Raw genomic sequence first — 24,954 nt, forward strand, 5'->3', positions numbered from 1 at the left:
CTGTCACACCACGGTAAGGTCCAGTTTGCTTGTGATTGTAATTAAAAAGTAAGTAACTAGTATTGGGAGATGATAGGTCTTCACATATCCCCATCAAAAAACTATTACCCCGTCGCCAGCTCTCCCGTCATCTAATGAGCCTATAGCCTAACACAACGTCATAATCACGCATGCCAGCGACGGGCCCTCGGCCCATCCTTTCGAAGCTCAACCATTTCTCTAATCCAACCAAGGGCTACGAAAACATGTGTTCTTGTTCTAATCTGCTTTCTGTGATTGATAGCCGCACAGGGAACGAAGGCTGACTCGAGTTAGACTCTGAATCTACTTGTTGTTGACGGAATCGTGACCTGTTTGTTTGCCGTACCTCCTCCCTCGTCATCCCTTGAAAATCAGCATCAATACCTGCAACCCACTGGCGTATAAATCTAAGTAGTTTAACTTTAACTTCGGTCTGTACTATGAAGGTGGAACCACAAACACTGCGACACTAACCCCTCACATTCAGCGAAGTAATGTGGACGGCGACTGCTAGAACGATCACTGCCATTTACGGTACTTGTTGTCACCGCATGATTTACTGTGGAAATGACTTTATAGGGAAGGGCATCTGCTGCTCTCCGTGGTGTTCAACAGGCCAAATAGCTTACGTTCTCAGTCCGTGTCTCTATGGACTTATAGCTTCTAGTTTTTGTAACAATGTTCCGCTCTGGAGAGTCTGCCCTCAGGAGAGAAGTACCTTAGAGAGACCACTTTTGGTTGCCCTCTTGAAACATATTTCGATAGTTGAGCCCTTCTGAAAAGAGGCCAACCCCCTAACAACTCAACTTTAACCTTTCCCTTCAACCGTCCTATAAAGTTGGGGAGAGTCGTAGTTGTACAGCTCATTGCCTCACTTTTACAATATAGTGTAACTTATAAACGCCCCACAGAGCAGCAACCTCTCTTCAAACACTTCATAAATCAAGAGATTTCACTGTGTGGTTTGAATCTCGATGTTCGTGAATGTTGATTTGTGTTGACTTCCCATATACTTCGCTTCTTTTTTTTCACTGTTTGCAACCAATTCATTCTTTTTTACTGGTCGGATTGTCTGCGACCGAGTATGACGCGCTCAGACTTCAGAGTGGTTTCATTGTAAGAAAAAAGTGGTCTCTATTCTGGCGACTCTGTCGTATGGCTGTGAAACATGACGTGTGCCAGCTTGGGATCTGAGGCTCCTCAGAGAAGTCGCTTGCTGATTGCTAGTGTTGGGTGACGTCAAAGAATGCGGAATCAGGTCATGAAGAGGCAGGTTTCCGGTACCTCACTTGTGATAAGTTCCTAAAACCACAAACTACGATCAGGGGCGCGAATTTACTGACCGGAAGGTCCGTGCTTCGAGCCCGACCTTTGTCTCTCGACTTCCCCTATCTAGGCTTGGGCAACGTGGAAGCATCCCAGCCCTCGTGCTTCTTTCGGTTAGCATGACAGTTAGGCACCGGAAGGGTGCCACAACTGAACGATTTTTCTTTAAACTACGGCCATGTGCTACGTACAGTGAATTATCGTCTGCTGAGACGAGTGTGACTCTGCTCGTTTTTCAGAAAAGCGTAAGCCACCAATCGAACATCCTGATATGGCTGAAAGGTATGAAAACTTGGGTGTTGTTGGCGCGATCCGCTTTGTAGGATTGGGATTTTTGAACTCACCCTGTACCTGGCTGGATACCATGTAAGGTATGGCGGTTGACCGTCAGTTTCAAATCCCGGCACTGCCAAGGCTGTGTCGCGTTGATGAGCTCTACTAAGAGCAAACTTCGTGTCCTATGTTTTCACACTGATGCAGACTAACCAGAACAGCTGCACCAAGACACAATGAGGATTATTCGAACGAGGGTTATGAGAACGCGTATTATGCATCCCTCTAGGCAGGTATCGTTTCTCTATCCCATACAGTGAAGATTATTCGCGTGATACTCTTCAGTGGAGTCCGACCAACTCTCACGTTGCTCATACGCAGACCCTTACTCATCATGGTCAAAAACAGTAGTTGCGGTGTTGGAGCATCGGGAAAACGCGGTCTGCACACGCTTTAATAGCGTATGCATGTTCATGAACACAAGAGGATTAGTGAGACAGATTAATTAACAAAGTCCACATGGACAAGTTGACCGGTGCAAACGTCGGTATTATTCTGAAGAATGACAGTTGTTGGGTTACGATACGGGAAGAAGTCAGTATTTGATAGGCTACCTCATTAACAGCACAGACGTACGCTCTTTACAGAGGTGAGATAAAAGCAGGATTAAATTAAATGCGTTTTACATTTGTCTGATTCACCTGAAACTCAGCTGACTCTCTCGTTTATGATATACTTTACCACGCCTACCTGATGAGCCGCAAGAAAGGTGAAACCGGTAGTAGGCTGGGGAGGGGTTTTCAGCAACCGTGTAATTAGTTTCCTTTATGAAGACTAAAATTGTTCCTTCGGCAGACAGGCATTCAGTGGATCAGAATTAACCATGCATGGCAGTGCTGAGCGGGTACCACTTTGAGGATGTGCTGCAAGGCAGAAGCGAGGACTCTGCACGTTCACTATCACGTGCGAGTGACACGAGTGAAGCGTCATATACGTTTAGCGTCCATAGCACGAATTTGCTCCGGCCGGACCTCGCAATTCTAACTGATTAGCAAAGAATCTGTTAAAATGGGTTTAGTTGCGGAAACTACCCAGAGACTGGACAAACCGGTAAAGAATAAGATACAAGTGCGCTTCGATTGATCGGAATAAAAACTACTCCGGATCACGTAGTTTATCGTCTGATTATCATCTGAACTTACAAAGGATCAGAAGATGTAGTATACCTGTTGGTCCTGCTACAAACGGGTTCAAGTCTCCGTGCTTTTTGGCATAGGATAATGGGCAGCAACTCGAGGACGGCTACAAAGCAGACCGAACGACCTTGTCAAGGCCTGAGAAGTCTATAGTTTAATCAGTATGGCAAACATACCGTAGTTTCCAGAAGGAGTTTCACAAAGAACGCTGCGGCATTGTGAGACTTTGGTATCTGCTCTAACAATGACGTCAAAAGTGCACTTCCGTAAATTAGATTGACGAGCATTGCGGTCCATCTTGTAATCTATACTATGCTAATTATATGGGTGGTTAATTTGGCCAGGTAGTGAAGCGGAGCATTTACCTCCCTTGGGTTTTCGTTGAAGTCACCGAGTCTAACTAGACTTGTCGGGGTTTTTAATTCCGCTTGCCGAAACCCTCACTTAACGCCACTTCTTTAGAGGACTAATTGGACGCTTATTTGTCACGCAAAACAATCGGTATAGTCCGACATCGGCCCCCGCATACGCATCTAAAGTGTAATCGTCTGCTGGGGCCTTCATTAATCTGTGAAAACCAGTTACGAAGCGAGATCTTGGCATCGGAGCTTCGAACTGAAAGTTACTGCTCCTAATGGTTTGCAAATCTTTCGGGCAGTGAACTTCTGAACCTTTCCGAGCATCATCCTCTTAGCACATCTGGTCGATGTCGAAATTCGGATAACCTACCTCCCATGTGGTCACTGAACAGAGGAGCAGATGGTTGTAGCAAGTTCATAGGAGGTTGATCTGAAGGACTGACCACCCTTATATTTATAAGGTCTGTGTTTATGCGTGAAGTAGTCCATCAGAAAACACACTGTCTAAAGGAATGCTGGGCAATCATGTTCTATCGACATCCTGTGGGAGTCGTTCCCATACAACTCGTCGGTCTGTTGTACAGCGCCATTCTGGAGGACAGCAGATTGACTCCCTTCAGATAGTGCACGCACCCGACGTAAAAAGCCGATCCGCTTCACGCAACTCAACAGCTTACTGATCTGAATAAATCCGTGAACGCATAAATTTCCCATATGAAGGCAAACTTTATTCGGTTATACATTGCATATATTTTTAACGCCCCGTTCTCAGAAACGAGTTCGGTTGATTTGGGCAGTGGTATTTATCTGGTGGACAACAGTTTTTCCCCACCAAAGCACGCACTCAAGTTTTAGCAGTTCAAATTGTCGAAATCGTTCCAGCCAGCTTTCGTTAGACTTATTATTTACGTCACGTTTTTGCTGGTGTTAGCAACGTTTATAAAATTGACAGTTCCTCCCTGAACAAATCGTCATGGCATCTGGGGATATTGGAAACGATGGCATAATCAGTAATTCGCCTCCAATGCTCGCCTATTTCTCCCTGGCTGTCCTATTTTCCGGTGGCCTAAACTATAACATCGAAACCAATATACTCTTGGTACCTTGTAGTTGATAAGCCGAACTGAACTCTAGAGATATTGTGACTTCTCGATGGCGAAAGAACCACGGATGTTTTCTCTCCGTCTACTGGTTGCTTGGTCTGTGTTGAATATGGTGTTTTAGTGCATGCGAACTGATGAACATGTGAACCCATGAACGAATTCGTCTGTGCTACTAAGATTTCGTCTAACATCCGATGTGAGTTCTACCGCGCAACAACGAATGAACGGGAATTGTGAATCACCCTGGTGTACCTATACCAGTGCTCGTTCTCTGTGATTCATCAAATTTATGCTTACTCACACTGCAAATCAGTCAACCAGTTGAAGACAACAAATACAATACGTTGTTGTGGATGTCGATCCAATCCACCTTACTGTCCCTTTGAATACGCACAGACGGAAGGGTGGTGCTGATTCACCACGCAAAACCTAAACTCTTCCACGATTTTGTGTGTGAAACCGGACCTTATTGTGTACCGCCGCTCCTCCTGGCTTTTTCCTTGAGCTGTCAGTTAAACCCGTAAAGCAAACATAAGGAGACTCTCCTAAACGTCATGTGTAAAAAATATTGGGTTCTACCGGATACTCTTCGCCCGTATTTCAACTTCATATTGGTCCATCGGTTTGGGATTTACAGTAAAAGCTGCGCTACTTTAGGCTACTATCGGCATGACTTAATTTCTCCACATGTTTTTTTTCGCTACACAAAGTCAGTGGAGGGATCTTTGGAGATAGCGGTACAAGGTAGTTGACCACATTTGCTGCTCGTTCACCAGGGCCCCCCCTTGCATTTCGATGGCTAAGCCGAGGTCATCCACGGTGAAAATGCCCGTTGTCTGCGGATTGGTAGATCAGCCATTATTCGCTTCCTCAAAATAACCAAACTGTAAATCGAACAGCGTGCAAATGTTTCCGCGTTTTCCCTAAGAAATCCATGATAATTTACGCAGTTTTATTACAAGTTCAATCAATGTACATAATAGTTATGGGCACCGGATAACCAAAAACATGTCAAAAATTCCTTAAGTTAGCTCATTTTTCTGCATCTTTTCGTGTTTGCTTCAATGAGCACTCGACAGATAGATAAGATCTCGCTGGCTATGTGCTATCAGGCCGTTGAACCCAATTCTGTCGAGGTAACCTCGCAGTCTAAGGGCAGCAATATTCAACAGAAGGTTCTGTGTGTGTCTGTGCGTGTGTAGTTTAGCCACGCTAGCTCCACTCACTTGCATAGTGGCAACCGAAGAAACTGGTCGCCGCAGGGTATGGTATTCGGAAACCAATACTAAGGTTAACAATGTGGCGCACACAGGGTTTCAGAAGTAATACGATGACGAAACAAGAGGAAAAGAGTTACGAACTTCTTTATGGTTAAATGCAGGTTTTTTTTTGGAGGTACACTCGTTTGTAGATCGGTTTCCGTCGAAAGTGATACTCTCATGTCAATCGACTTCACTCATCCCCGTCTATTGGTGCTAGATTGCCGAAGTTATTTCTGTGCCTTCATAAACTTTCTGTTTTCTCTGCCAATCACCTCCAAGTTATTTCTTCTTAAGCACTGGTTAACCATCTACACTTCAAAACCACGTATCCAGAAAGTTTATGCATTACAAGTTAAACTAACGTATCATGTGGGTACCTGACTTCTGGGTCAACCTCTCCTAGGTCACAAACAGAACACTGAACTCCGAATATTCAGAAAATGCGCTTGTTTACCAGTGAACATAGAGCAATAGCAGAGAATAGAAGTCCCAGCACATGTTACGTGAGACAGAGGAATTGGTAACCGGTGATTTTTTTATAAATTGACAGTAGTGGACAAAAACGACATGACCACACAAAATCATGACAGCTTTTTGGGGTTGTTGTCAACTAAAATAATTAAATTTAAAGGAGTGGAGTTGCAAATTAGGTGAGAAGTCCCAAAATTCTACGGTTGGTAACAAAATAAAGCGATTAACGTTGGGTTCATGGTAATTGATTACCAGTTACGGTCAAAGGCTTTCGACTAAGTAAAGTAAAGCGATGGGGCGATTGACCTATTTGACAGGGACCAGGTAAACGGTAGCTTTGTAGTAGTACTCTGCCAAGGGACGAGAGGAGAGAAGACTTGAGAAGCAGAGTTCAAAACCAAAGTCTATGCAGATACTTGTCGAGGAGAGTTTTAAAGAAGGTAACCAAAAAAGTATAATATTGAGCAAATCATCATCATCATCATCGACAGCATGACATCAGTGTTCAACACCGATGCTTCACTGCCGTAACATTGAGCAAAAGTGAACAGGAAACCAACATCCCTGGTTTGAATCATGACTAAGGTGATACATAAAACGGTGTTGAAAGTCATGGAAAATGGCGGCTTGAGGAAGATGAATGTGATGAAGCACATTGGGATAATTTGGTGTAGACAGACGTCTTGGGCGTTGACCTTGTGCGTTCGTTATTCCGAAAAGGAACAGAGCGCTGAGAAAGCTTTTTGGTGGCGTCGAATGATGCATAAGATACTGAATCTTAGATGAAGCCCTTGAGAGACGTTATCTAGTAGTATCGAGATAAAGACCTCCACGCTGAAAGTGCGCGAGACTCTTTGGACACCCCGACCACCGGATTTTCGGAAAATTTAACATTGTCTGAAAGTCCTAAGAATCTCATTCTGGTCATTATGCACCCCGTTTTACTCGACATTGCAGTAGGTTGTTTTCACTCTCTCTCTATCGTTGTAGTGAAATCTGGCAGTAAATACCAGTTTCACTGCTAGCGCTACCGCACTCGGTGCATAGCTCTTTAATAAGTAGGCGAGCCAACGCTTTTCGGGGCTAAGCGCGCTTAACTCAGTCACAACTTTCACATCTCGTTGTTTGGAACATTCAAGGTCAATAATACTTTCGAATTCACTGCTTCCTACAGGCCACTGCCGTGGGTATCCTCACTAACCTATCTCACACCATCGAATTGATGGTGCAACATGAAGAACAGTGGCGGAAACGCTTAGAACGTGAAGCAGAGAAGCGCCGCCGTCTCGAAGAGACTCAACGCGCAATGGCTCAAGAAATGGCTCATTTGCGCCACCTAATCGGTCTCAGCTCTGTGTCACATTCCAATTCGGCGACAGCGCTATGGAACCCGTTCATGACCAGCGGCTCAGCCCATTTTGGCGGGCACGCCCGGCTGAAGAGTTGCGGTCAACTGGAACTGCGACATTTACATGCAGGTTTGGACTCAACAGGCCTGTCACATGGCCCTGCTCCGCCGCAGACCCCAGTTACAGCTAATCGCACCTTATTCAATCTTGTCGGTCCGGACTTTGAAGAAGGACCGAACTCAGTCATCCGCGATGAAGAATTCTATGATGCGATAGATGCCGAGTCCGACAGAATTGAGCGTACGTTTCTCCCCTCACTACCACTTCAATCTTTTGCATTACTATGGGTTTTTGCTAATTATCCTTAGATCTTGTCCAACTTGTTCAGCGGACACACTCCGCTTTTGTTGTCTGTATCTTGTCTGTAGCATACTGTAGTGGCAATTCATCTTATGTGCAATAATCCTTTGTAGAGGCTACAACTAGGGACCAGATTGTCTTTACATCTGTTGGGAGGTCATCCACTAAGTCACGTTTGATGAAAACTTCCGTCTCAGACATCGTAGTGGAGCAGTTGTGTGGGTTTGTTTTACCCCCTTGCTTCTAGTGCAGCGGCCTTTGCATCTTGATTTCGTTCCAGAACTCCATATTTCCTAAGTGCCCCATGTTTTGCAAACAACAAGAAAAAAGGGACCATCTTGAACTACTCTGACCAGATCGGTCATGCATTGCGAGGAATGTGTATAAATTATCACGTTTTTTTCTATAGAATTCTCGGACTGCTTTCATCGTGGGCTCATCAAATTATTTGCTATACAGTTGCTTTTGTAGGCGGGAGACAATAAACCCAGAGTATGATACAACCTACTTTAAATATACCATATACCCGTAAATCTACTTTGAGGAGAAGTCTAGACAGACAACACATTGATCTTTGGTAGTTGTTACCATCGGTCTGGCGTTTCATATCCGATTGTCACAGCATGCTTCTGTTCCTGCAGTATGACCGCTTTGAGGTCTTCACAATGATGAGACATACGGTTAGGAGTTGTAGGACGACCGCGTCGTGACGTCTCAAGCGTTTTTGTAACTTCATCAGGTGGGCTTAGTGTCTGGATGCATTTTCTTGGTGCAGCGGTATATCTACAACTCATCCCTTAGCTGTGCCCGCGAGAAACTGATGCAGCTAGTCTCCTTGTGGAATCCGGGGTTTTTCCCCTCCTTATACCCACCAGCAAAGGTTGCAACTGGAAGTAGGATTCAGCCTTCCGATGATTTTATTTATTCCAAACTTAGTCTTCCCTCGTCACTGGTAATCACTTTCTCCCATTCTTTTTATCAGCCCATTTCGCCTCTTCCTTCATGTTGCCTGGGTGTATTCATCCTTCTTTTGTTTACCTTGATCAGTGCATATCATTTGTGCTCTTCTAACGCTAAGTCGAGGTTCAATAATTTATTGGATGCACGGTTCTAGCAATCGTATTGGATCGGGAGTATTGTCCGCCCTATGGGTGAGTAAGAAGTGATCACATGAGACCGACTCTGTTCCGAATTTAAAATACTTACGTTGTGAGAAAAACAAGACTGCTGTAACCTGGTGCACCGTGGTCGTTTATCCATACATTGGAGACTGAACGGATATTTACCACTTTTTCTCAACATCTTGTGGCACATTAGCAATCGCGATGCCTAGGTATTCGACCCTGATTGCTTCTGTATGCTAAGTACTCTGGAATCATTGGATATCAGGTTGAATTCTGTCGGTCCATCACGAGTGTGTTTTCACACTCGTTTTCACACTTGTAGCTATCACTCACGTTCACAAGAAGTCAACAGAAATCTTGGTTTTCCTTCGCTTTTGTTTTCGGGCAGTGTTTAGATTTGTCCAGTTCCAACAAATAACCATGTTTCACTTTTTGTTTGTCATTATACGCCGTTCACTTAGTTTAGATCGTTCATCCAGTTGTCACTTTTTTGGTCATCTTTGTGGGTGGCGCACACGTACTCTCATTTTTTACAGAATGTCAACTATTCTCAAGTTGTCTCACTCGATTGAGTATCGTAACCGTGCTCGCTTCGGGGCGCGCAGCTTTTTAGTGTTGTACGGTCAATTTAATTAACACTGCATGCTATCAGAGGAATATTTTTAGGTGTGACCGCGGTTGTCAGGTGACTACCTCCTTTAGGCGGACTCGAACAACTCCGATTCACACAAGGAGAGCTTCTTTTTTCGTGGGGCCAGTAACTGATATTTCAGCTAGTGATTTTTCCGAATAAAACCAATCAATTGGCTGATTATTGCACCCCTCAGCTATAAGGTAACCGACCACTGTTTATTGCTTAGGCTCGGTATCATTGCCTGTGATTGCTTGTGTATCACAGGAGGATCTAATTGAATGGCTTATCTGTTTGATTGTTCCCCACCCGACCCTCACTGTCCACCTGTAGCTCCATCTGGCAGTGCTACTCCTAGTTGCCCAAGACTAAATTCTTTGAGGCCCATGACAGGGTCTTTGAAGAAGCACCCGGTGGCTCAACCGGATGTAGCTGTGTTTTGCGTTGTGACTTTGCTGCAATGCGCATTCACATGGTTGTGTAAAGACAGGAGGCCGTAGATTGGGTGGTACGCTATCCCTATTCTGTTCCTACAAAGTTCCAGATCTATAGAATTCGTTTACTCTTCCAAATAACAGTATTCCTTGTTCTCGTGAAACAAATGTTTCAGCATTTCCTATGTAAATCACAATGACCTATCGACCGGGTTATTCCTCTTTACTTCTAACTTCAACGCGAGAAAATAGGGAATCAGTTCCGTGTATTCGAATTATGGACACCTCTGATCATCAAATTCATCGTCACATCACAGACAACAATACCAGCGTGAAGACACGTATGCAATGTCGACGTTGTTTTTCTAAAAGTATGCGTGCTCTTTTAACTCGTTTGGCGTGCGTCCAACCTGGATTTTATCATCCAAATAAGCCACTGCACAGGTTTGCATCCGTAGCATATGGAAAGGCAGATCGAGTGGTCTTCATGTAAAAAGTGAAACTTTTGAACTGTTGGGGAATACGACAGTTATTGATGGTGAACAGCTGACTTGAATCACCACGGGTTACAAGCGGCCAGGTCCAATTCAGCATAGCTAGTATCACCATTAAGAACTGCAAACACACCTTCGGAAACCTAAGGGTATTAATGGATACCTTCTGACGCAGAGATAGAGCCTTCAGACTTCACCACATTAGATGCTGACCATGCTGAATAGGTGAGTGCACGCCAGGACTCTCGAGACAGTTGATCTCTTTATCGACCAAAGAAGCACTAGCGTAGAATATAAGCTTTTGAGAGGAGACACTGGGTTTGGGCGCTGGGCTCAACACTGATGAACCGTCCTTGAAGACCACCGAGTCTGTCTATTTTTTGACATCCCAACTCGCTTCTAGAGTGCACTGAACCCGGTGAAATGTGGTTGCATATGCTTCTGATTGGGTAAATAACTCCGAGCAGTGGAGGTCAAGGAGGTTTAGGTTGAAACCTGATGCCAATGAACCATATGTAACGGTGGAATCGTCCAGCGAGATAGAGAAGACCATCGCGAACATCGGTTGCCACATGCTCCGTCGATCTCAACGTAGGACCTCCGTGTGAGCAGCTGGGGAATTGAGGAAACTCTTCCCTGCACTACTTTCGACGGGCGAATCATTTCGAACCATCAGCACTTAGACACTGTCTTCAAGAATACGCCAGTTCATGGTACAGTTGCACATGAATTTTGCTCGTGATCGAATGGTAGATACGTAGGCATGTGAATTTTTGACTTGATCTTGTCACATGCAGTCTAACTTCAGTTAGGGTGTGATGTTGACGAAGCTCCATACATACCAAGTTGCTCCATGAGCAATTCCAACTCTGAACTGCCAAATTTCGATCATGTTTGTAGAACTGTCATACTGTTATCCCACATACCCACGTTTCGTCATGTGCGATTCTGCTGGGTTATCGATAGGTGAACCCTGTAGGTAGCAGACCGCTCTCAGTTTAGAGGGTTCAGTCATGTGCATCTGCTACGGTTGTCCACTGTCGTCTTTGTGGATCAACTAAACGCGCGAACAGAATAATTTTTGTAGGCTTCCTGAGTGCCCATTGTCAGATCGCCCATGGTAAAAGTGATTGCATGGCTTGAGTGTACATCGTTGTTAGGATGTGAGCTATTCACGTTCGGGTCTGGAAATCATTGGCATGAACTGAATGATCGCCAATGAGTATTGAAGGAAGATGGCTCTGTTTTGGCTCCTCTGGACGGCTTTTGGAAACTGGCACCGACGGAGTGACAACGGACGACCAATGGATGGTACTGACCAAATGTAGACCACAATGAATCATTTTCCCTCGTGTCCCGCTGTTCGGTCTGCGGCCGCTTAGTAGTGAGTGTTTATTCGACCTGAGAGCATGTACATAAACACCCGTATATTTCCCCACAGCTATTCTTTGATTCAGCACATTCGTTTTGTAGGACAGTGCCAACCCACTGTTTAAACGCTAGTCACCTGTTTGGCTACCGAAGGCACCAGAGGGTGGACTGCTTGCACTCCATCACGCGCTACAATAGTTGCTTTGATCTGTCGAAAGTAAACGTGCACGTGCTTGGTATGCGGGTGGTTTCCGTTCTGAGCGATTTTTTCATCCACACTTTGTTGCGATAAAACATCTTGTGCTGCCTTAATTGTGGTTGCTCCTGGGATAGTGTTCTGTCCCAAAAGATGATTCGATGAGTACTGTCTTTGGGGACGTGTGGTTGACCATAGCTTCCCACATCCTCTTGTCAACGCATTTTTTCACCTCACCCGGAGTGCATGCCGCGGGTGATTTCTGCATTTGATGCAAATTGTCAATCAGCTTTGTAGAGCTGGTGGGCTTCCCCTCCCCATGATTTTGTACCACATCTACTCTCGGATCTGGACTTTACGGAGCTAAAATAGTCATTTAGTGAACTATTTCATCAGATACGATAAAATATCACGTTTGTATGAAGCCTGTGAGTTCCCCTTGTTTGGTTCATCCTGTCTTCCAACCTCATTGATTTCACACCGGATTTGACTTGTTCTGAGCTAAGCCATCAATCAAACCATTTTCTTGGTTGTCCACGACCGGTTAAGCCCTCTTCGGGCTCATCAGTCCCCGACTTTACGTGAAGTTTATATTCTACTTAAACTTAAATTGTGCAAAATTTGCAACACGCACGTGTTTACACAGCAATCCAGTATTACCGGTAGGTTCAACTGGATCCCAGTTGAATTTCCCGTTCATTATATTCTTTAACTGTGTAATGTCTCCTGTTTCACCTGATACGGCATTCGAGTTATAGCAGTGTTTTCTTGGGAGTATACTACTCATGAGAATGCTGAAAACCCTCTGATAACCCACGACCGGTTTCTCCCTTCTTGACGTTCCTAAAAATGTTGTTTCTTGGATGATGTTTCCTCTTAGTTGTTTTTCTTGTTGTGGCAGGACAACTGAGGGGAGTTTTTGAACAACCCCTTTGGGGATAGTGGTGTTTAACAAGTCGAATATATTCTCATAACTAGGCGAAAAATCTTCCTGGTGAATTAAGTAGTTGTTCCCACGAATCTTCCGATTAGGTCTTTAGCCGACATTAGTGAGCTATCGAAGTAATCATGCAAAAATGTTAATGTGATGAGCATGAATATCGCTGCCGAAGGGATTTTTGAAAAAAGTGAGACTAATTAAAGTAACTTTTTTCTTGTGAAGCTAACAAAATTTTTGGGACAGTATGAGGACACCTGATTTATTGATGGCAGCTATTCAGCACGTAACAAACTAAAAAAACGCGCGTTCACATGGCTGAATCCGATAGTTCAACCGGATGATTGAAAGAATTCTCCACATTTTCAAGGGCCGATTGTCTTCACAGCGTTGCCTGGCAAAGTATCTTCTTGGTTCCAACTTTCTATAAAATTCAGTCTATTGGAAGAAGTTTGGGACCGAGTCAGAAGAGTGCGGTAAACAATCGTTTGGTTTATAACGGGGCACAAAAGCTTTGTCAGACCGTATGCCTTAAAACTGGGCCAACCTGGTCTGTTGGCCAGGTTAGTCAGTTGACCTGACGAGGCTTTTGTATCAAAAGCGAAATGTTGTCCAGCTATAAACATACCGGTTGTTCACTGACTTTTTCTAGAAAGATTCTTCAAACTTGTTGTTCCTCTTGAAGAACGGACGTTCACCAGGGGAAGACGCTACGACAGACTTTTTCCGAGTCCTGTGTTAATCGTAATTGCGATTTTATGCTGCTCTTTTATTTGATAGCCTACACTCGGAACTACACTATCCGGACAGTTGCATGACAAATGGACACTGATTGACACCATTAGCGACGTCATCTTTATTCTCTCTTCCGAGTGCTCCTGACTCTTGGTCCTTGTTGTTCAGTCGACAAGTTTCGGTTCCATTGAGGGTTGTGCGCCAATCGTGGAATTATTTTATACTTCAGAAACATTCATCCATTGAATTTTTGAAGTGCATAGTTCAGTCTTGATTGCATTCACAATTTTAGGTGATATAAACATCGCCCCCATATTTTCCCTCTGATCACCACTCTGGAAAGCACAATCCCATCCCAAGGTTCTATAGAATAAGCTGCACTACATTTCTATTTCCAGAGGATGCCGCCCGCCTGGCCGCGTTGAAGTCCGTGGGGAAATTACTTCGGTCAGCCCAAGCTATGCCAACAACTCACCCATTGCACGCCGAACTGGAACAGGCTGTGACCGAACGAATTCGGAATTTCGCCAACACAGATGCATTCCAGCCACCGGGTCAACAACTACAACCTTTGCAGCATCACCCATCCGGTCTGGTTGATACGTTCGGTCAGTCGGACGATGGTACTCAGACAATCGGGGATTGGCAGGTCGTCACCCAAGACGGTGACATGATCATTTATAAACGTGAGGTGGAAACAGAAGATGGTGTGGTCCTGGACCCCCTACAGGTAGGTTTGTTTGTGCTGTCGTGACCGGTACCTCTTGCCAACTCGCCATTACTTCGACCGTCCTTCTAGTGACTTCACTGTCCATATGTTAATAAGTTTCCCGATAATTCATATCCTATAGTGAAGCGTTCTAGTAAGCAGTAGGGGTATACAACTTTGTACGATCAAGTGTTTCCATCTCTCATGCAACAATATTCAAGGCTTTCTTATTGTATTACCACTTCTACTACAATAGTGCATTCTCGCACTCCACCCCTCCCATCTGTTGCAATATTTCCTCTCCCAGAACACTGTACAGGTGCAGTCGCCACTGAAACTACTAACACCTGGGACACCAGCCCAGCGAGCTCAGATTTGTGTGGGCGTCCAGTTTGGAAAGAGTGTAGCTTGTTGCTTGCTCAACTGTGGCACATCGACAGAATTAGTCGGCTTCAAAAGTTTTTTGTTCAGCTGGTACCCACAAATGAAGATAAGCGATTAATTTTGTGCAACTTGGGGACGAGTTGCTAACGACTTCCGAAATTCGGCTGAAAGTTGAGTTTATTTCATGTCTTATTTGACGATAGTCACGTGATAATGACTCCCTCGATGCACTAATACTGACTCTCTTTTTGCATACACGCAAGAATCCCCATTTGTCATGTTCAGAAACCTGGGACAGAAATACTAAGCCAAGACAATTGTTCTGGATCGTTTCATCCACACAGATAAGTGCTACTCAAGCGACCACATTTTACACGTTCAACGCTGGAATTTCAACACCTATTGGGCTACGGTGATGTCTTTTTGTGTCGGGAGCGAGATCTCAGTGGCTCAGCGCGAAATTGCTGACCGGAAGGTCCGTGGTTCGAACCCGACCTCTGCCCCTCGACTCCACCCGTCTAGGCTTGGGCAACCTGGCAGTATCCCAGTCCTCATGCTTCTTTTGGGTGACATGACAGCTAGGCACCGAAAGGGTGTCACAGCTGAACGATTATTTTTATTGATTATTCTGTGCTCTGTGACAGGTCAGTACCCATTTCGGTTAACTGTATTCAGCCATCAGCCTCTCCAGGCTGTTTTGCGAGGGCTGCGTACCATCAGTACACTCTTCAGCCGGACTCAACTCAACCGTTTATTTACCCCCTAAATCATTTGTTAACCATGGGTCGCAATCAAACTCATTTGGCCCTGTCCTTCAGTCGGTCTTATTCTCTGGTGTTTATATCGACTGATCTCTATTGTCAGCCCAGGTAGTTCAGTGGTTAAAACGCGAACTTATTGGCCAGAAGTTACGTGGTTCGAACCCAGTCTCTCAATCTTCACTGCTTCTCTGTAGGCTTGGGCGGCTTGGCAGTACTTCAGACCACGCGCTTCCTTCGTTTGATATGGCAGCCATTCACCAAAAAGGTGTTACAGCTGGACGAATACATTCAAATTCATCTCATTCTCTCCCGTCAAGGAATTTACTGTGATTGCACCTCAAAGGACTACATCAAACAAGTGACGGCTTCTCATTGTTATGCCGTTTACGAGTTAAACAACCGTGACTGAGAACTTATTTCGTTTTAATGAGCCGAATCACTGGTATCGATTTGTAATCAGCTGAGAGTATGGACTACAGGACTAGTGTAGTTTGATACACACTTGTAGACTTTTGATGTATAGCGCGCAACGTTGCAATACCATCAGTGAGGGTTCTCTTGATTGTTTCAACTTTCACGAGAACGTTTTTTTAACGCGCAAGAGTTTGTGAAAATACGATAAACTGCTTCACATGTGGTGGTAGTAATAAGCTTGAAAAATCAGTCAATAATCCGAAACAGATGCGATCAGTATGGACTGAGCTGATCTGACCAAAATACGAGCATTGTGTTCACATGCAGTTGATGGGTTTCAGAGGTCATCCATAGAATTAAGTGAATGAACATCTTGATGGGCGCTTTTCGGACCTATGGTAAAAGTAGGTGGGCAGACAAGTGTCCGCACGAAAAAAACTATTAAGGTCGATCCCTAACCCATTCATACTCAGGCAGTATGAGTTTGCTCATCGGAGTTGAACATACCCGGTTACTTCACTCCATACAACTTGCACGTGTGTTCAGGAGTCCCATTGTGGGATTGTCCACCCTTCACTATGTGAAACTTTTCGTTTCTTAATATAGGACTTGATATGCAGAGGCTATCGTTTTTATTTCACAACCCCGTTCACGACGGGTGTCTGCTATTCAGTTCTCAGTCGGTTCACGTGTATTTACACGTTCAAAGGCTAGCTCCTGTGTTTGCAGACACATGGTAAAAATAAACTAATTTTCACTATTTACTGTCTGGAAACTAAGCGGCGCAGAACTGAGGGGGGGGGGTTGGTGTCAGAAGCCAAAGTTGAATACTATGGTCTACTTCACGCGACTCATTTTATCAAATTCAACCTGACTCACTTTTGTGAGTCTCGAATTTCCTCAGCGGGTATAGTCGAACATGTTAGTGTCTTACCTGAAGCGACCTCTCTCCACCTTATAGGGAGAACAATTCGTGTGCGTTTTCTATCTGCATTGCCCTGGACTTTTGAACAGTCACCTGCAACTTCCTGTTCTGTTATGTTTCCCGATGGGGACAGACACCGAAACGAACATTGGTTGCTATGCCGTATCTTCCACAGTTCTGTATCGATTACTCTCCCCCATTACTGCTTGCATCTTTGCACCACAAGGCTACGTTCTTTTTGCACAGGCTGTCCACACTGTTCCGGGTGTCACTGCGCGTGAAATATGTACCTACTTTTGGGATGTCCAATACAGAATGGACTGGGAATTCACCGTCGATCGCCCACCAACTGTCCTCGAAGTCTGTGGCGATGATACCGTTGTGCTGCACCAGGTAGGATAGCATACCTGTTTTCAGGCCTTTGCATAAACACCAGAGATCTTATATGTGTGCGTACACTTGACTTTTGCAGTGTGCAGAGCATTGATCATCCTATGTCTGTGTGCGTATGCCGGAGAGCGTTCGTGTGGCGCCACCGAAATTCCACATTTTGACCGTGTCAACATCCATTCTGATTTATGTAGTCTCTTCATTGTGGTTCCGATGTCATATCACTGTCCGCAGTCACAATCACATACCACAAATACCTGCTAGCTAACGTGAAACACCCCCTAACTAAGATCCCCATGGCTGATCGACTACGACCGTGCAAGCGTCACGTTGTCAAAAACCCCGGTTGAGCCTGTCATCTTCAAATCACACTGGTGGCATGACTTATAAAATGTCGAAATTCCTCAAACAATTTATCCGTTTTTTCGTACCTATGAAACCACCATGATTATCCATTATCCCCTTACAATGTGCACTTCCAATTTGTAATGGAAACACCCAAGCCTTTTAACCAACCGGAGAGGCAAATTACGGAATGATGGTTACCGTGTGCTGTTGTCCCTATAGCAACACCAGTTGCGTGGCTGTTTTAGCTAATCGCAGAAGACAAGGTATTCGTGTCTGCGCATTATGGTCGGCTCTCTAACGCGGCAAACTTTGATTGGTCTTAGGCATGTTTGCCCTACGAGGATGCAAACGTCTGTGCGTTCTTCACCAAAACTAGAATATGAGGTTGTGGAAAGTATTTTGGTTCGGTTTGAGCCAACCTCACGCGAGTGAAACAGTTCGAACTGAACCGACCAGATTGAAAGTCAAGTTTGCAGGGAAGCGTAACGGTAACCGTGCTCTGCTGCAACGTTATCTGCTTGGAAAAGTAAACAAGTTGAATTAGGTGGAAAAGGACGGTGGATGTAACCGACGTGTCGACCCTTGAGACTTCTTCATGCACACTTAGGTGTCGAGTTTGAGAGAGTGTGCGCTTTTCCTCTATCATCGTGAGGTAATTATGACTCATGCCTATGAGCAGATTAGGCCAGATTACTCCTATTGAAGATATCTAGGGTATTAAGACAAGATAGCTAAATGCTGTGTTTTGTATTGGTAAACAGTTTAAGGCCGTGACACTCGAATAATTGCTTCGGTTTTTTCCGGATTTTCGCGAACTGCGTTCCGGGTTCATTTCGAGAATATATCCATAGCTACTGCCCCAGACAGTGTAACTTGCAAAGTTGTACGGTGGTCTTTGACTGTTGCCTGAATGTGATCTTACATACTCGCCGTTCAGCTTCATCGAGGATTCTGGGTTACTCGTTTTTGCATGCCAACCGCTGCAGGCTTACTGACATTGGGGGGACTTCATACGAGGGTAGGCCAGCTTCATGTTTTGTACTCATAACATCCCATCTTCATTTGGAACAAACGACGTCTTTATATTTAATGGTCTCAGGATTTTTAATACATATTCCTTCACCACCGCTTATCGCCTTTTGATCTTTCTCCGTTGTCAGGTTTACAAACGCGTCTGGCCCACAACGCAACGAGATTCCCTATTCTGGTCTCATCTGCGACAAGTAAGTGTACCCTTCCAGTCGTCGTCCGAAGGTAACGGCCCAGTGACTTCAGATAGAGTCACTGTGTTGGATAGCTGGATGGTGGTCAACATGTCCACTGACTATCTGTCAGAGAAAATTGCCGAAAGCTCCACACCGATGATTCGCCTAGGTCTCGATGTGGTTCTGTTTTGTCAGACTGTTATCGATTCTTCAGTGGCCATCACGCACAACGTATCCATTGATTCGCTTCCACGTGATCGCCTCCGTACTCGCCTCGTTTATGTTGCCAACATCAATCCTGGTGGCTGGGTTCCGGCAGCCGGACTGCGAACCTTAGCTCGAAGGGAATATCCTCGGTTTTTGAAGCGTTTCAGTGCCTACGTTCAGGAACAGACCAGAGAGAAAACAGCCCTATTTTGAACCCCTTTTTATGCCTCAACTCCATCGTCACACCTTGAGTTCATTGTAAAAACCCGACTCGCTTTCATGGACTACCAAACCATCTCTATTCAGGCAAACCTGTATCATTGTCACATCCGTTTTATACGACACAATACATCCCAGCCACCATCCAAGCTGTGCCACCTCCTATTCTCCAGGTTGAACACACCTTCGTATATCACGCTTTACTCACTCGCCAGTGCATATTCGCCTTTGATCAGTCACTTGAATGGTTCTCGTCTGCAGCTCACTTGGCCTTGTTTTTTCTCAGAGAAACGTCTCATTTTTGACTATCCTTGTTTTGGTTGATCGGCTCAAATTGAGTTTGTTGTTTTGCCCAAAACGCGGGGAGTTTATGGAGACATACTGTGATTACTTGTATCCTGTATCAACTCGTCAACTTACTTAACTGTTCTCTACCCTCCATCCCCGGGGAAACTGCTCTCTACCAATCGTCTTTATATTTCAGTTCAGAGAAATGGCTGCTTGTGATTTGATGCCGTATTTACAGTTTCGAATTACCAATATACATATTACTGTAATTGATCAGTCGACGCATGGTGTCTTGTGACTATATTCTGAAAGACGGTTGGTTAGGGTAACCATTCCATGAAAATAATTGTCCATTTGCAGTTGAAAGCGAAATCCATATAAAGTTGCTCTGAAGGCATCAAGGACTATGTTTCCGAGTACATTATGGAGTGGCTGGACCAGACTGCCATCGGAACCTGGTGTCCGCGTCATCTACAAAAACATCCGGATGAACAGTGCCTCAATGCCCTACAACTATGTCAGTTTTTATTGAGCTCTTAGCATACTGACAACCAGGAACTGAGGTAATCAGACGTGACTGGTTTTGCAAAATGTTAGTGTCTGGCCGTAAATAAGAGACAAGTTGCGGGAAAGAAACTTGTTTGCCCAGTTTGTATTGTTGCACAGGTGAATGGTCTACTCGATGGTCAAAAATTTCTCTGCTTCGGCAATCTGGTATTTAAGACGCTACGGCTGAATGAACTCTTGGTAACTGTCATCACCATAAGAAAAACTTACATACAGACTTATACTCATCTGTAATCTTGCGTTGCCAATTCTCACCTTGGCTGGAGTAGTACGCTGTCGAAAGTCTCTGAAGAATGCGTTCCGCTTGTACGGCTTGCAGGAGTTTACGAAATTCCTCTGTGATGTATGGGTCGGTCAGTGAAGTAGTGAGACAAAAAACTGGGATGATCAACTGACTTGCGAGAATCTCTTTGAAGTGTACCACTACCATTCTTGAGGACGCAAAGATGCCAACGATCAGGGTAGTTAGAAATGTGTTTTGGCCAGAGGTATGCTCTGGCCCACTGGGGTAGAATGAGGAGTTTTTACCAGGGTCCGTGATGGATCATTATCTGGAGCCGCGCAACCGGACTTCTGAGAGGCACGAAATGCCTACGCGGTACTTATACAGTATCCGTTAGCTTCAAGCTTGTCATGTTTAGCACGTGTTCATTAGGTTGTCGATTAAATCGCAGGCCAGCGTTGTCCTTCACGAAAGCAACACCTACAACGCTGCTAGTTATAAATTGATTAACTCAGGCCTGTTTCACGCCACTGGTGAAGTTCAAGTCATCTTAATTCTGTGACACCCTGTACGCTTATTCCGGTGTGTAGGTGAGTGAATTTCTTTCGCTACGTTCGTCAACTTGTCGATGCGGATGCAGTATCATGAATACATATACAAACAATATGGGGTGGTGCTACTGTTGACCGTCTTGAACTACCAGTAAATGTCACCGACGCGCTGACGTATCACAGGTTATCAGATCTGGGTGTATATTTTGACCACATGCATAATGTAGGTATCCTTTCACAATTCAAAATTTGATGGTGCAGGGTCGCGATCAGTGTCAAGGCAGTCACGTCTTTAATGTCAACTCTAAATGTTATGTAATCGGTTCATATTCGTGATCAGAACTGCTGTGAAATTTGAGTCACTGACGATTTGTCGAGAAACTCTTGACGTTTCTGCACATTACTCTGATGCAGGTCGTAATTGTGACTAATGAAATGGACAGTTTCAATATGGGCAGATATTCTATCAAGACATGTCAGTCCCAATCGAATTACGTAGGCCTTCACCTGCCGTCCATTAGATGCTGTATTTCATTTAGGCATTTAAGTTATCCCCAGCTTCTGGTCCTCACTGAAGTATGGGATGAAGTGTAAATGTATCTGTCGTTGACATTCCCCACCTGCTGAGTGACACTGAGAGATCATGACAGATTCTCCAATCAGTGTTTGTTCGTTTCGTAACCTTATATGTGCTCCTCCTCTTTCCTGGAGCGATTCGGCCGCAACCGACGGTGTCCATTTTCTCCCCCTACAGTGGTATGTTTATACCGATTCGGCCATTTGTCACTCAATTGAGGACTGATGAAACCACCTATCCGCTATGGTTGCGCACTTCCCATTCATTGGACACCAGTACTGGTAGGACGTATTTTCGAGCTTTTAGTCTGTTATGCCGGAAGGGAATTAGTGTGGGGCATTGTTTCAACACTACATATCAGTTTGACCAACTCAAGTTTTCGCACCAGTAACTTTCTTTTCTATCGTCAGTTCATTAATGCTCAGGAAACCCTCAGTCGACTAATCACCTAATCCACTCTTCCCAAATGAGTGTCATTGCACTCTGGTGTTCGGTGACAATACACAAGACGTTGTAGTTGCCCGTCTGCTTATCACCTCGGTCACGATAACTCTGTTTCGGAAATTTACCAACTGCTATAACTTATGCTGGGCAAGTCCTTATTTCCGGGTGATTTGTTTCAGTGGGTTCAAGTCTCAGGATTCGGAAACGCTAGGAACGGTTTGAGAAGTCTCCGTCTCAGGGAAACTTGTCAAACTACTGGTGGTCTTAGAATTACAAAGCTTACTAAGATGAACTTTCGGGATTTTCCTGGCTTGGTGTTCGCCGATTAGGTCATGGATGCAACTGACCGTTTTCACTCCGTAGGCTTGCGAGTGTAGTGCGAATGAGCTGAATCGACTACCACAGAGTGGCGGTGATTTTCTTGTCGTCAACCTCTATATGGTGCTCTGGAGCATAAATTCGCTTGCATGGAAGATGCAAATTCGGTACGAATACGCACCTATTTGAAAAGACGCCAGCCAAACTTGTTACGGTGACAGGACCCCCGTTGCTTTAGTCAAACTTCAGCATTAATTGCTTGCTACAGTTGATGCAGCAGAACGCTTTGCGTAGTTTTATTCAGCATGTCTGAGTCACCTGGTGTTCGGGATTTTGGAATACGTCGAATGGAAAACCACCAACCTATCAGCACCGTGCAACTGTTTCATTTTCTGGTATCGATTTTTCAGCCCGCAAAGCGTTGTCGAAATGCAGTGGTTCCAACTGCTACAGCTTTCGTTCACCGAGAATAAGGAAAATAAGGGAATAAGAGCCACCAGTCGGAGGCGATGGCCCAATGATAAGTCCTCACTCTCTCGGGCAGCCAGTCAACACGTATGACCACGTGATGTGGGTCCCGTGATTGAAGGATAAGTGGCGCTATATCCCGCCTAAGTGCGAGTTAATCATACTGCTGATCAGCTGCCAGTAGCCGAACGGTCAATTATTCAAAATACTGGCTGAGATCGCTGGATCGAAACTCCCTGGTATTTCATGATATGCTCAGTGCTGATGATTGAGAAAATTGATGAAACGCTCGGGTTCCTGTTGGGTGTAATTATTCCGGTGAGTTCACACCACTGGACTCGAGTTTCGCTCATATTAGAGCTCATCAGCAGCGCATATCGAGTGACCATGCCGGGGTTCGAAGCCCAGACATCAGACATGCGAGGCGAGCGTGAAGCACAACGCACGTTGGGCGCATCTGAATTCTCACATCTGAACAGGCGAACGTGTTCACACGTGCTTCACGCTCGCCTCGCATGTCTGATGTCTGGGCTTCGAACCCCGGCATGGTCACTCGATATGCGCTGCTGATGAGCTCTAATATGAGCGAAACTCGAGTCCAGTGGTGTGAACTCACCGGAATAATTACACCCAACAGGAACCCGAGCGTTTCATCAATTTTCTCAATCATCAGCACTGAGCATATCATGAAATACCAGGGAGTTTCGATCCAGCGATCTCAACCAGTATTTTGAATAATTGACCGTTCGGCTACTGGCAGCTGATCAGCAGTATGATTAACTCGCACTTAGGCGGGATATAGCGCCACTTATCCTTCAATCACGGGACCCACATCACGTGGTCATACGTGTTGACTGGCTGCCCGAGAGAGTGAGGACTTATCATTGGGCTATCGCCTCCGACTGGTGGCTCTTATTCCCTTATTTTCCTTATTCTCGGTGAACGAAAGCTGTAGCAGTTGGAACCACTGCATTTCGACAACGCTTTGCGGGCTGAAAAATCGATCTGGTCGGTACCACAAGTGATCGATAAATAAAGCCCGCGAACCAGATACGATTACAGGTACTGACAAAGCTTCGCAGCTCAATGTCTTCAAAGAAAGGAAGACAATTACTAGCAATATTTCAACACAATATGTGTTAGCATCTGGTTGGTGATTTCATAATACAAAACGATGCGGCAAAACGTCAATGATTGGCACTCTGATGTTCACTTCTTTGAAGATCTAACAAATCATCCATCCCGATTCAACCAATGACAAAAAAGTCGAGTAATGGCTTGCTACAGTCTGTTCGGGTAGTCTTATGAACGTGTTTGAAAGTTGTGGTGCTCTGTCTGTACAAGGTATCCAAATATCACCATGTTGGATGTGAATCTATCTAGAGCACTTGACTGAGCGATACGATTACACTCCTGATTCGCTACTGTATCAAAACCTGAGTACACGATTCATTTTCATATGAGTGTCTTGTGTCAAGCTCGCTCATCTGGTAAACAACTTAATTATGCTGTGATAAAAACTGCGGATTAATTTGGTGTTCTTGAGATACACAGCTGAAAGTCACTTGACCCGGTCGTTGATAAGACTCTTCAACTGAATGTGCTGATTAACGATCGCATTATTTTTCAATTAGAACGATATTTAAGACATCGAAGTATGATTCAGTACTGCTCATAAGGTTGATGAATAGGCCTGTCTAATGAGCTACAAAATGGGCGGAGCCGGTAGTGGCCAGTCTTGAGCTTTCATAGACCTTGTGAGTAGTACTGGTAAATGTATTATGTTTGAGGCCTTCCTCAGCTAGCCAGGTCACGTGCCACTATACTTCTGCCGGTTTCGTAACTTATACGAAGGCGGATTGTTAGCCACTTAACAGTTTTCTCATTTATACGAAACTGAGCCATCAGAGGCATTACAATGTAAGAAATTGAAAACTTGTCCAAAAGATCACAGACTGAGGTGAAAGTCTAATCTTGAGAAATATTGTGTCGCCTTTATCCATCTGACGAGGGACGTATTCTGCTATATGTTGGTACTTCTTACTCTGTTCAATACCGAACGTAAAAATTTCGGTTTGTGTAAATAAAGCGTAGAAATAAGGTTTACCATACACTTATTGATAGAGTTTTCCAACTCAACTGATCAATGTCAGGGTAACCAAATCGTTTGCCTCAACTTTTCGGAGCTGCTTCGAATTAAATAGTTTACTACTAAAATCCTGAGCTTCTGTTTCGCACTTAGACCGGGTCATTCCGGTGAACGTTATCCAACCGATGTGTGGCTACTAACGATGCAGGATTGCAACTTGACCTC

At 44.7% G+C, this 24,954-nt stretch overlaps 1 protein-coding gene across 1 annotated transcript in view; it reads left to right on the plus strand.

The window, feature by feature from the left end:
• T265_10410 (hypothetical protein) overlaps positions 1-19,774 on the plus strand; it is a gene marked incomplete at both ends in the record, with an annotated part of 42,856 nt that extends 23,082 nt beyond the window's left edge. Inside the window, 4 exons of the mRNA XM_009176776.1 lie at positions 7,186-7,660; positions 14,041-14,372; positions 17,082-17,228; positions 18,734-19,774. Of these exons, the coding sequence (XP_009175040.1) occupies positions 7,186-7,660; positions 14,041-14,372; positions 17,082-17,228; positions 18,734-19,198 (1,419 nt within the window). The remainder of the gene's footprint in view (positions 1-7,185; positions 7,661-14,040; positions 14,373-17,081; positions 17,229-18,733) is intronic.
• Between the last annotated feature and the right edge of the window lie 5,180 nt (positions 19,775-24,954).

The sequence above is a fragment of the Opisthorchis viverrini genome, assembly GCF_000715545.1.
Source record: "Opisthorchis viverrini unplaced genomic scaffold opera_v5_359, whole genome shotgun sequence".
Lineage (NCBI taxonomy): Eukaryota > Metazoa > Platyhelminthes > Trematoda > Opisthorchiida > Opisthorchiidae > Opisthorchis > Opisthorchis viverrini.